This window comes from Mustela putorius, unplaced genomic scaffold (genome assembly GCF_011764305.1).
Source record: "Mustela putorius furo isolate JIRA1106 unplaced genomic scaffold, ASM1176430v1.1 tig00000407_pilon_pilon_pilon, whole genome shotgun sequence".
In the NCBI taxonomy this organism is placed as follows: Eukaryota; Metazoa; Chordata; class Mammalia; order Carnivora; family Mustelidae; genus Mustela; species Mustela putorius.
In genome coordinates, this window is record NW_025421373.1 from 13,493,583 (window position 1) to 13,504,250 (window position 10,668).

At 42.1% G+C, this 10,668-nt stretch overlaps 1 protein-coding gene across 1 annotated transcript in view; it reads left to right on the forward strand.

Moving 5' to 3' along the window:
* The window catches only part of C7 (complement C7), a 52,482-nt gene extending 41,814 nt beyond the window's left edge, over nucleotides 1-10,668 (forward strand). The window contains exons 15-18 of the mRNA XM_004737960.3: nucleotides 972-1,163; nucleotides 5,084-5,174; nucleotides 7,735-7,919; nucleotides 9,384-10,668. Of these exons, the coding sequence (XP_004738017.1) occupies nucleotides 972-1,163; nucleotides 5,084-5,174; nucleotides 7,735-7,919; nucleotides 9,384-9,565 (650 nt within the window). The 3' untranslated portion in view covers nucleotides 9,566-10,668. The remainder of the gene's footprint in view (nucleotides 1-971; nucleotides 1,164-5,083; nucleotides 5,175-7,734; nucleotides 7,920-9,383) is intronic.

Consider the following 10,668-nt stretch of genomic DNA (forward strand, 5'->3'; position numbering starts at 1 on the left):
GTTCCTCCTTTGTGATGGGACAAGACTCTTACTCTTGATCGCCTAAACCTATATAAGGCTGTTAAAAACTACCAGCTTTTCAGTCTCTGAGCTACAGTTCCTCCTTAGTTCATCAGCTTTTCTTATTATTTTTTTCTTGTTTGAACTACAAATAACGGCATTACCAAATGTTGTAGACTTGTACCTGTTACGTCTCCAGCAGCATACAACCTACTTGGCTAATACAGGCACTCAATAGATGCTTTTTGAATTAATGAATGAGTAAAGTTTCTGATGGAAGTGGTACAGAATCAGAGCAGGATTTTGTAAAATATTGTCCAAAGTCCATGATAGAGATTGCCAAGATTTTTTTAAAATTATAAATTCTGACTTGCTTCTCATAGTTATGCATGTTTCTCATTTTTCTCTTTGCTGTTTCCTCATGTAGAAGATTTGAGCTAATGAATGTAATCAAGTGGGAAAGACTAGAGATGGAAAACCAAAGGCATTTAATACTTGTTTGGTTGAAGGATTAAAGGTGGTTCTTTAAAACTTTCAGATAGTAATAGTATGTAATTGGATATATGTTAATGATATATGGATGAATAGAGCTCTTTGGAAAACTCTGGTGGGACTTCACCAGACCAAAGAGATAAGCAGCAGCTGGGAAAAGTGTAGTTTTGACAGCAGCCTGGCCTTTAGGACTCTGTTTATAAGGCTGATTCATTTTAAGTTAGCATGTTGCATTGAGGGCAGGGGTGAGGGATGGGAACTGTTTTGGTCTTCAGTCTTTCTTTGGTCAATTACGTGCCAGGCACTGTGGGACTTGTCTTTCAGGGCATCCTAGCAGTGAACTTACTTCCCTCTTCCTCTTTGTCCTCTAATGTGAAAAAAACAAAGCATGTGTATTAACACTATTCGAAGTTATCATTTAAAAAAAAGATGGCACAGGAAAGCAATGACCCTTGTATTCTGTTTTCTTTTATCTTTAGAAATTGCCTGTGTTCTACCTACATTGATGGATGGCATTCAGAGTCATTCCCGCAAACCGTTCTATGGAGTTGGTGAGAAGGTGACCATTTCCTGTTCAGGTGGCATGTCCTTAGAAGGTCCTTCAACATTTCTCTGTGGATCCAGCCTTAAGTGGAGTCCTGATATGAAGGGTGTTCGGTGTGTGAAAAAAGGTGAGTAGCATATAGGTCTGTCCAAGGACACCTGAGCTCAGGTGAGTGAGGATCCTTGTGACAATCCTTTGTAGCATGGATGGACATAACTGTGAGCCATTCCTTCCACCCCTGCCCTTCCACAAGAAGGTCAGTTCATAGAGTGGATAATAGACTTTTGCTCACATTCATAGATAGACTCGTGAAATGCAAGGAAAGGCAAGGAGAGCCCTGTGATTCTGAAACCAATTTAAATCCTTCTTATCAATGATTAGCTTTGTATCTGTTTTGGTGCCAAGAAAATAAAGGATTTTAAAAACACAATTTCTGGTTTTCTCCTGATTTTTGAAATGTACTTTTATTAAGTACAGAGTTGGATTGAAAATTTATAAAAAATTCTGTATGTTTCATTCCTGGGCTTTCAGAGAGTTTATTAGCATTATTGAAAAAGAACATTTAAAAGCATTTACATTTAACACTGCAAAGCAGAAGTTATTGAAAGCAAAATGTTGTGGTTTGTGAAGTTGTTCTGAATAGTGGAAACCCAAAAACCTAGTATTTTGAACAACAAGCAAATTAAGATAACCTTTCAAGAAGCTATGCTAAGAAGAGATTTAGAAAGCCAAACCATTTGTTTTTAGAGGTATTTAAGGTAGGATGGATTTGTTTTTAAAATCGCCTCCTGTTTCTTTTTTGTTTACATTTTTAAAAATAAATGGAAAACATATGTTTGAGACAATTAAAAAATAGGAAAGAAGGAAAGCGCATTTACATTCCATTTTATGTAGTCTTCTTATTTTTCTGGTGAATGACTTTTAATTCAATGCTAAAATTTGCCTTTAATAATGAGGAGGAAGTACTAGATTCCCTGAGTGATACTGTCCGGTGAATTAGATGGTCATAACTAAAGAGAGGGCAGGCTGACGGTGGACATGGGCTGTGGTATTAAATATAGACACGGATGACAGCACAGGAGGCTATCAGGGCCAGCCAGGTGCCCGCCATATTGCTTCCCACATGCTTGTTAGCCATCAGTGGTCCACAGCAGAGACAAGTCCTTTGCTTTCTACTGCACTGAACCATAAATATGAATTTATTGAGATATTTGAAGTGGTAGACCTGTACCAGGAATTCTAAAATTAAAGAGAACAATGTACACTTGACAAGGTTGCTCTTTTATTCCAAAAGAGATATTATAGACTTGTCTTTCTAAAATGTCTGCTCCAGTCATTTTGTAGCACAATTCAGTATGAATTTTCTCCTTCTCAGTAGCAAATTCTATTAAAGTCTTAATTAAAGATATTTTTCAAGGCCTGCATGTTTTTCGGAAGACCCTGATGAATAAGAACAGGAGCTTCTCTTAAAATAAGCCTATCACAAATAGAAAACTCCAGGTTTGTCAGCCTCCAAGGCTGATGTTTTAAAATACCTGCTATTGGTATTTAGTCTTTTTATTTTTATTGTGGTAAAACAGACATAACGTAACTTGTACCATTTTAGCCATTTGTAAATGTACGGTTCAGTGCACTAAGTGCTTTCTCATTATTGCACAGCCATCATCCAGTCCATCACACTGTCCATTTCCAGAGCTTTCTCATTTTCCCAAACTGACACTCTGTGCTCATTAAACACTAACCACTCATTTCTCCCTCCCTCCATCAATATTTAGTCTTGTCATAAAGATATATGATGATAACAAAGCTATATGTTCTTTAAGGCAAAGGTCTTCTGTCTAGCTAATTCTACCAGTGATATTTTTTTATATAAAGAAATTATAGTAACTTCTAGAAAACATTAAAAATCTAAAATTTCATTCTTAAGAATGATAAGTAAATAAAGTTTTAAAAAATATTTTTTCTTGTTTCGTTGAGAAATAATTGACATACATCACTGTAGAAGTTCAAGGTGTAGATCATGATGGTTTGATTTATATCTATTGTGAAATGATTACCACAGGAGGTCTAGTTAACATCCATCATCTCATTAAAATACAATAAAAAAAATTTCTCCTCATGATCAGAACTCACAGGATCCAGTCTCCCAACAACCTACCTGTGTATCATAGAGCAGTGTTAACCATAGTCTTTGTGTTGCACATTACATCCCCAGTACCCATTTACCTTATATCTGCAATTTTGTACCCTTTGACCACCACCTTTGCATTCCCACTTCCCTCTTCCCCTGCTTCTAGGAAATAAACTTCTAAGTGTAATGCAGAGCTCATTGACATGACTTTATCATGAACTTTAGTTTTGGTATATTTAGATCAGACTTTCTCAACCCCAACACTATTAGAATTTTGGACCTGGTAATTCTTTGTTGCGGGAGCCAGTCCTGTGCTTTGTAAGCTATTTAGCAGCATTCCTGGTCTTTACCTCCTCAATGCCTGTGGCACCCCCTTACCCCTGGTTATGATTATTTTGGAATAATATTAAATTTCAGAAAAGTTGCAAATACAGTTTTCATATACCCTTACCATGTTCTCATGATATTAACATCTCCTATAACTTGACATAACTTAGTTGGTTAACTAAGGCATTTAATATTAGTGTAATACTATTGACTCAACTACAGATTTCATTTTTTCACTATATCCATTTAATGTTCTAGGATCCAATTCACAATATGACATTGCATCGAGGATAACGGTCCTTTAAAAGGAAATGTTAAAGAATGAGTCCTCATTACAAACGTGACTGGGCATGGAAGGCTAAGCTTCACATTGCTCCCATTTGTTACAAGTAACAAATTGTTCACAAGATTTTACCTTCATGTCTAAAGCTCTTAAGTTTTCCAAAGTGAGGGAGTATGTCACAGGTTGTGCATCCATAAAAATATGCTCTTCAGATAAATTACCTTTATAGGTATAACCAACATAGAACTAGTTTTATGCTGGGAAAGTGTATGCCACTGAATTCCCTTGTCATGAAGCCGGCAGGCGGTGGAAATAGCAGGAGATCTTAGGCTATTCATCTTGTAATCAGGGATAGCTGAGGAGATGGCAGGCAAAAATTAAGCTCTTGTTAGCTGGAGCAACGTGTTTTCCTGCCAAAATTGGAATGATGATTGACGTTTGATCGGTTTGTAAAAAACACAAAGCAGTGGATACGATTTTATTAAATGTAAATACCTTTAGATATTCACTCATCATTGAAAGGAAACCAACTAGACATTTACATGTGAGAGGTTATTCTACATCTTGGGGTACCAGGAATTTCTCTACGTATGGGTCACATTATGTTGCTTTCTGTCCCACTATAGACAGAGTAGGTAAAATGCAGTCCAGACAGCAGTTTATAAAGAGCAACTTCTTAATGAAAGGGAGCCTGCTCCACTGGCCTTGAATTCAGACAAACATGAACTTAAATCCTGGCTTGGCCAATCTGTTAAGCGTGTGAACTAGCACCAGTTTCTTCACTTTTTTGACTCGTAGTTTCTTTCTTTCTTTTTTTTCAAGATTTTTTTTTATTTGACAGAGAGAAAGAGAGTGAAGAGTACAAGCAGGGGGAGCAGCAGGCAGAGGGAGAGGGAGAAGAACACTGCCCGCTGGGCAGGGAACATGATATGGGACTGGATCCCAGGACCCTGGAATCATGACCTGAGCTGAAGGCAGAGGCTTAACCTACTGAACCACCCAGGCGTCCCTGACCCTTAGTTTCTTTAACTCTGAAGTAAGCATTTGTTAAGGAAGATTAAATATCACAATAGTCTATGCTCACACAATAGGGACTGCTCGAGAAATGCTAACAATGAAATTATTTGCAGGGTTCTCCTCAGAAGGCTCTGTCTCCTGTAAAATGTTTTACAGCTTTGTTTTTTGACTGTGCAAATTTGTGGCAGCTGGGACTATTACAGAATCTGGTTCAACAATTAAAATAACATTTTGTTTACCACAAAGCAGCGCTTCGAATGACGGGCTCTCCCTCATCCTTCTCTTTCAGATGCCCCCTTGCCGCCAGCAGTGCCTGAATGTCAGCGCTGGGAGAAACTGAAGAATTCAAGATGTGTTTGTAAAATGCCCTATGAATGTGGGTAAGCTCCTTCTTCGCTTGCCTCTCCCCATTTTATTTTATTTAAGATGAAAAAAAAAAAAGCACGTCAGTAGCTGATAGTCTCTCTGTTAGATCAAAAGTATTGCTGAACCAAGGGTTAGGATCTTTGTTTGCCTTTGAACCTGGCCCCATCTGCTGCCTGTTGCTTGCCTGGGTCGCCAGGGCTGACACCCTCAGCGTTAAGCAGTGCTCTGCTGTCTAGAGAAAGGCTGAATGCCTCGGGCATTGCTTGTTGTATACATGAAATGCGGCAAAATGAAAACACTGTCCCGGGAGGATTTAGAGCTTGAGGAGATGAGGGTTGAAATTCCCTTGACATATAAACTCTTACGCAGCGTACCAACAGAGATACAAGAAGCTGCTTTTCCCATTCTGGAAATGGCTGTGTCTCCAGATGTGCGTTATGAGAATGCCACCCATCTTGCAATCAGGTGGATCTGCTGTAGGTGGATAGCTGAAGTAGGTACTCGACGTCTGTGTTATGGTCCTGGTCGGATACAGGAGGCGTGATCGCCTTAGCGCAAGACGAGGTTTCCCAGCGGCACTATTTATAAAGGAAGGGAAGGAAACTGCACGCCAGGAGGCAGTACTGAGGCAGTGCCAGTTGCGAGGGTACATATCTGTGCCCGGGCCTGAAGCAGTGACCACACAGGCTTTTCTGCAAAGCTGGAGACAGAGTAGACTGTGCAGATGGCAGCTGAGGCAGAGCGGAGTCCCTCATTTTAGGGATCTCAGAGACCCCCGTCCTAGAGTGAGTCAGGGCATTAAACATGCTCTAATCTCTTGCCACGGATCAAATGCCCCTGAAGCTAGAGTAAAACACACTTTACTGCCCACTTATAGGTGACCCTTGAACAACATGAGGGACTGGGGTGACCCTCCCTCACAGTAAAAAATCCACGTATAACTTTTGACTCTCCCAAAACTTAACTGATAGATTATTTTTGACTGGAAGCTTTACCAGTGATGTAAATTTTTTTTTTTTAAGATTTTTATTTATTTATTTGAGAGAGAGAGACAGAGAGACAGAGAAAGCACAAGCAGGGGGAGGGGAAGAGTAAGAGGGAAAAGCAGGCTCCCTGATGAGCAGGTAGTCCAATGCTGGATTCGATCCCAGGAGCCTGGGGTCATAATCCTAGCTGAACCACCCAAGTGCCGGCCTATATTGTATTCTTATAATAAAGTAATCTAGAGAGAAGAAAATACTATTGAGAAAATCATAAGGAAGAGAAAATACATTTATACTATTGTCTGTATCAAAACAATTCTCTATAAGTGGACCCACGGTGCAGTTCAAACTACTGTTGCTGGGGGGTCCACTGTACTTGGCTTTCAATTATATTGTCCCCAAAACACATATTCAACTTCTTGAACACCTACAGTGGGTAATGGTGATTGTGGCCTTATCTTACAAGAAGTAACTTCTTGAAAGAAAAATACAGCTAAACAGTGTAAATGGCAGTGGTCCTCTGCCCTGGAATGTTCTGACTGTGGTATTGTTTTTTTAAGAATCATTGTTGACTTTGATTCACTTTCATCCTCTTTCCAACTTCTCTGATTCATTTAGTTTATCTGCAGCCTGCTGTTTATAGACACCGTGTGAACTTTCCATCAGAGACTGATAACAATGGCTTTGCAAGGTCTCTGCCTTTGGAGCAGTTCTGAGTAGTTCAATTTAAAGCTTAAGTAAACAGATAAAAGAAAGATACAGAGGATTTGTTTTTGTGATGTAAATAACTCCAAGTCAATTTAGCTCTTGGTCACTGAAGAAAATATTAGAGCTAAAAATGTATAAGAATAAATGTAAACTCGATCTACCATACAAAAATAGTGAAAGTGAAAGGGTTCACAACAGTAATGCCTTCCTTGCCCATCAACATTCAGAAAGGTGCTCGTTTTTATTAGTGACATTTTTAAAAAGCCAAATCTCACCATTTTAGCACCCATGCTTAAGAAAAAAAAGTAATACATTTTTACAGAAATATTTCTAAACTACTTTGTAAACGTCAATACTTTAAAAAAAAATCCCATTGAAAAATACGATTTCATCTTCCCTTGAGGATTTGGTCATCAAGTATTGGGCATGCCGTATTATGGACATGAATTCTCAGGCCTGCTGGGCTGGCGGGACCTAATTCTCCTGCAGCCTGTAGTCCCACCGGACTACAGTCTCGGAGTAGGTGATCTTTGCTGATTTCTGCCGCCTGCCTGCTTGTCCACCCACCAGTGTCCCCAAGCATACCTCCTGTTCTCTTCTAATTTGCTCTATCTGATCTGCTCTAGAAGAAACTAGATCAACACGAGGTATCTAAGCTTGTAAAAATTGTGAGCAGATAAAGAGCAAAATATGTTCATTTTGAAGATCTGAGGAGGGTGAGCCCCAGGCATGAAGGAGATTGGAGTTTCTGCTCCATCTTTTTGCTGCGGCTCATAGCATCAGTCAGACTCCCTGAGCTCAGAGCCTCTCCTTTTACGTCTCATGCTCCATTTTGAAGACTGAAAATCTTCTACATATTGGAATTAACAAATTTTTGTTTCAGATCCTCCTTGGATGTATGTGCTCAAGACGAGAGAAGCGAAAGGATACTGCGTCTGACCGTTTGCAAGATGCGTGTTCTCCAGTGTCAGGGTAGAAATTATACCCTTGCTGCGGGGGACAGTTGCACTCTGCCTGCCCCCACTGAGAAAGCCTGTGGCGCCTGTCCACTCTGGGGAAAATGTGATGGTAAGGGGCATTTCATATTTGTAATTATAACAATGTTAAGGTGGTAGGACTGAGGTTTTTAAAACTGTAGGTTCTGGTTTAGCAGCAAATCCAAGCAGATCCCCGAGGATGTGAAAGTCTCAGGCTGGTCTGAGTGACCTGTCCTTGCCCACAGCCTTCCCTGGGGGGTCGGGGCGGGGATCAAGAACCCAAAAGGACAAAGCCCCTTCCTTGTTGGTCTGAATGTCCTCCCAAACACTGGCGCTTCCCATTCCCCCTTCATGGTTTTTGCTCTGTCCTTGTGTTATCCATATTATGTACCCATTTTAAAAGATAGACTCATAAAAATACCCATTTTTTTTTAAAAAAGGAAATTTTCTCATCACTTTCTTAAAAGGAAATATCACTCGCCACAAATACTAGGTAACTATAAGAACACATGTAATGAAACAAAATGAGGCTGTAGATTCTAGCCAGATGCTGCCGGCAGCTTGGGGCTTGCTGCTTCTGTGGGATAAAGGGAGTTTAGCAAGAGCTAGGGGAGTGTTAAAAGCCTATCAGTGCCAAGGTGACACTTTCTCCTAGAAGTAATCAGAAGAATTTGAAGAGAATAGAAAAAAGAGTTACTTTTTCAAGTTGTGGTTTGAGATTTGCCAGTGCTAGGTCCAAGTAGCCCTTATGATGAACTTGGATAACACCCTTGCCTGGCCTTCCCCAGTTCTGGCTGTGTTACCAATGGGGAAAGCCCTCGTGCCTGGAGCCAAGTCATTGTCCTCAGTTTCCCCACCTGCAAATTTGGGAGCTGGACTGTGTGATCTCTGCCAGCAACTCAGGCTCTCCCCTTCGCCCCTTTCCCCTGGATCCTGGGTAGTTTGTGGTGCAAGCCAGAAAGTACCGAACTCCAGCTATTGGGTTCCATTAGGATTGTCAGTTACCAGTGGGCTGGTTGACCTTGTCACTTCTTTGGGAGCCAGCTGGCTGGCACCTGCAACACACAGAGAGAATTCCTCCTCATTTCTGACTTGTTTTTATGGGATATGTGGCCGTTTCTCTTTTATGCCCCGCATCTCAAAGCTAATTGAATTCTTTTCTTTGTCCTTGTTAGAGCCTTGCAGCAACTTGGTCTTTACTGCTGTCTCCTTATCTGTCGGGTGTTGGGGGATTACTCAGTTTCTGGCTTTGCTAGACAGTAGCGCAGAGGAGTGGAGCACTGGGGAGCCCCGGACTTGGAGAGAGCTGGCTCGTGTGGGTCCCGCCGATCTGGTGGCCAGTCTCAAACCCTGCTTATTCTGAGTGGAGCGACATGCCTCGCTTTCTGGGTCCTGCTGCTTTCCTGGGGTGGGGACGGGGGGTTGGTTGTTGCGATCCCCGAGGCAGGAGCTTCTAGAGCTCTCTGGAAAGCATCGTGCTTTAGGAGGTCATGTGCCTTGGCTCTCCCCCCTCCACCACGTGCCACTGAGCCTCTGTCGTTGTTTGTGTTTGCAGCCCAGAGCGGCAAATGTGTCTGCAGGGAAGCATCCGAGTGCGAGGACGGCGGCTTTAGCGTCTGCGTGGAAGTGGATGGCGTCGAGCAGACGATGAGCGAGTGCGCGGCCGGCGTGCTCAGGTGCCGAGGACAGGACGTCACTGTCACCAGCACGCAGCCCTGCGCTGGGGGGACCCCGTAGGCTCCCGGGCCTCTCAGCCGGAATCCCGCAGCCACTGTGGCTGAGTTCAAACACATGTAACCAAGCACTCAAGGCGGCTCTGCCCGCGTGGAGGAACCCTCCCCCTCCCTCCCCCTTCCTCCTCCTCCCTCCTCCTCCCTCCTCTTGCCTCTGCACTGTCTCTCCTCAACTCCCAGCCGCGGGCACCAGCATAGCCCCCTGTTCGGCCAAACCCCAATCCAGACAACACTCCTTCTCTTCTTAGTTAAAATGTCAGCCAGGATGAGCAGCGCCCTCGAACCTGTGCAGGAGCTGTTGTGTTTTTGGACAAACTGCTCACTTGTCTGGACCTTGACTGTTTAAATCTGAAAATGAGAGGCTTAGAGCAGAGAAACTCGAATACTCCCTTCAACCCTAGGATTCATCAATGTATGACAGATCCCACCTATGGGCCCGAGCACCCTGTACGGATGGATTAGGAGAACAGTAAGATGAGAGAGGTCGGCTTCCCTCTGGGACGATGAATGCGAAGGGGACCTTGAGTGGAAGAAGACAGATACAATTTTCCATTCCAAGCTGCGACCTCGTGCTTCTGCCTGTGGACTTCAGCACCCCGTGTAGGGATCCCTACATCTTATCTGGACATGGAACCCCTGAAATGTCAGAACCACTGTGCTCTCATCACTGACACCTTCTGCCTTCTTGTCTGAGCACAAACACAATCCCTTCTTCTCTCTGGGGCTTTTCTCTAGTGCGTGTCAAGTGCATGAAATGCAATTTGCCCCCTTTCCCCTTTTTTCTTTTGTAGGAAGCATGAGTTCATGCCTGAGCTATTGAGAGATCATGAATTTGACAGCACTGTTTTCTCAAATATGAATACATGCTTGGATTTTTCAGGGGGCCATACAGGTACATCAGTTTGAGACACTAGCCTTCTATTTATCCCTTATTCATCTTTCATCAAAACAAAAAAGCAGCTGTGGGAGATGAAATGAGTGGGCTTAAATGGAATTTAAAATATGCTTTCATATACAAATAATATCTGTGTACTTTTCTGGTACTGATAAATACATTTCAACAAAACCTTAGTTAAAATGACAATGATTAAAATCTCATTAAAGATA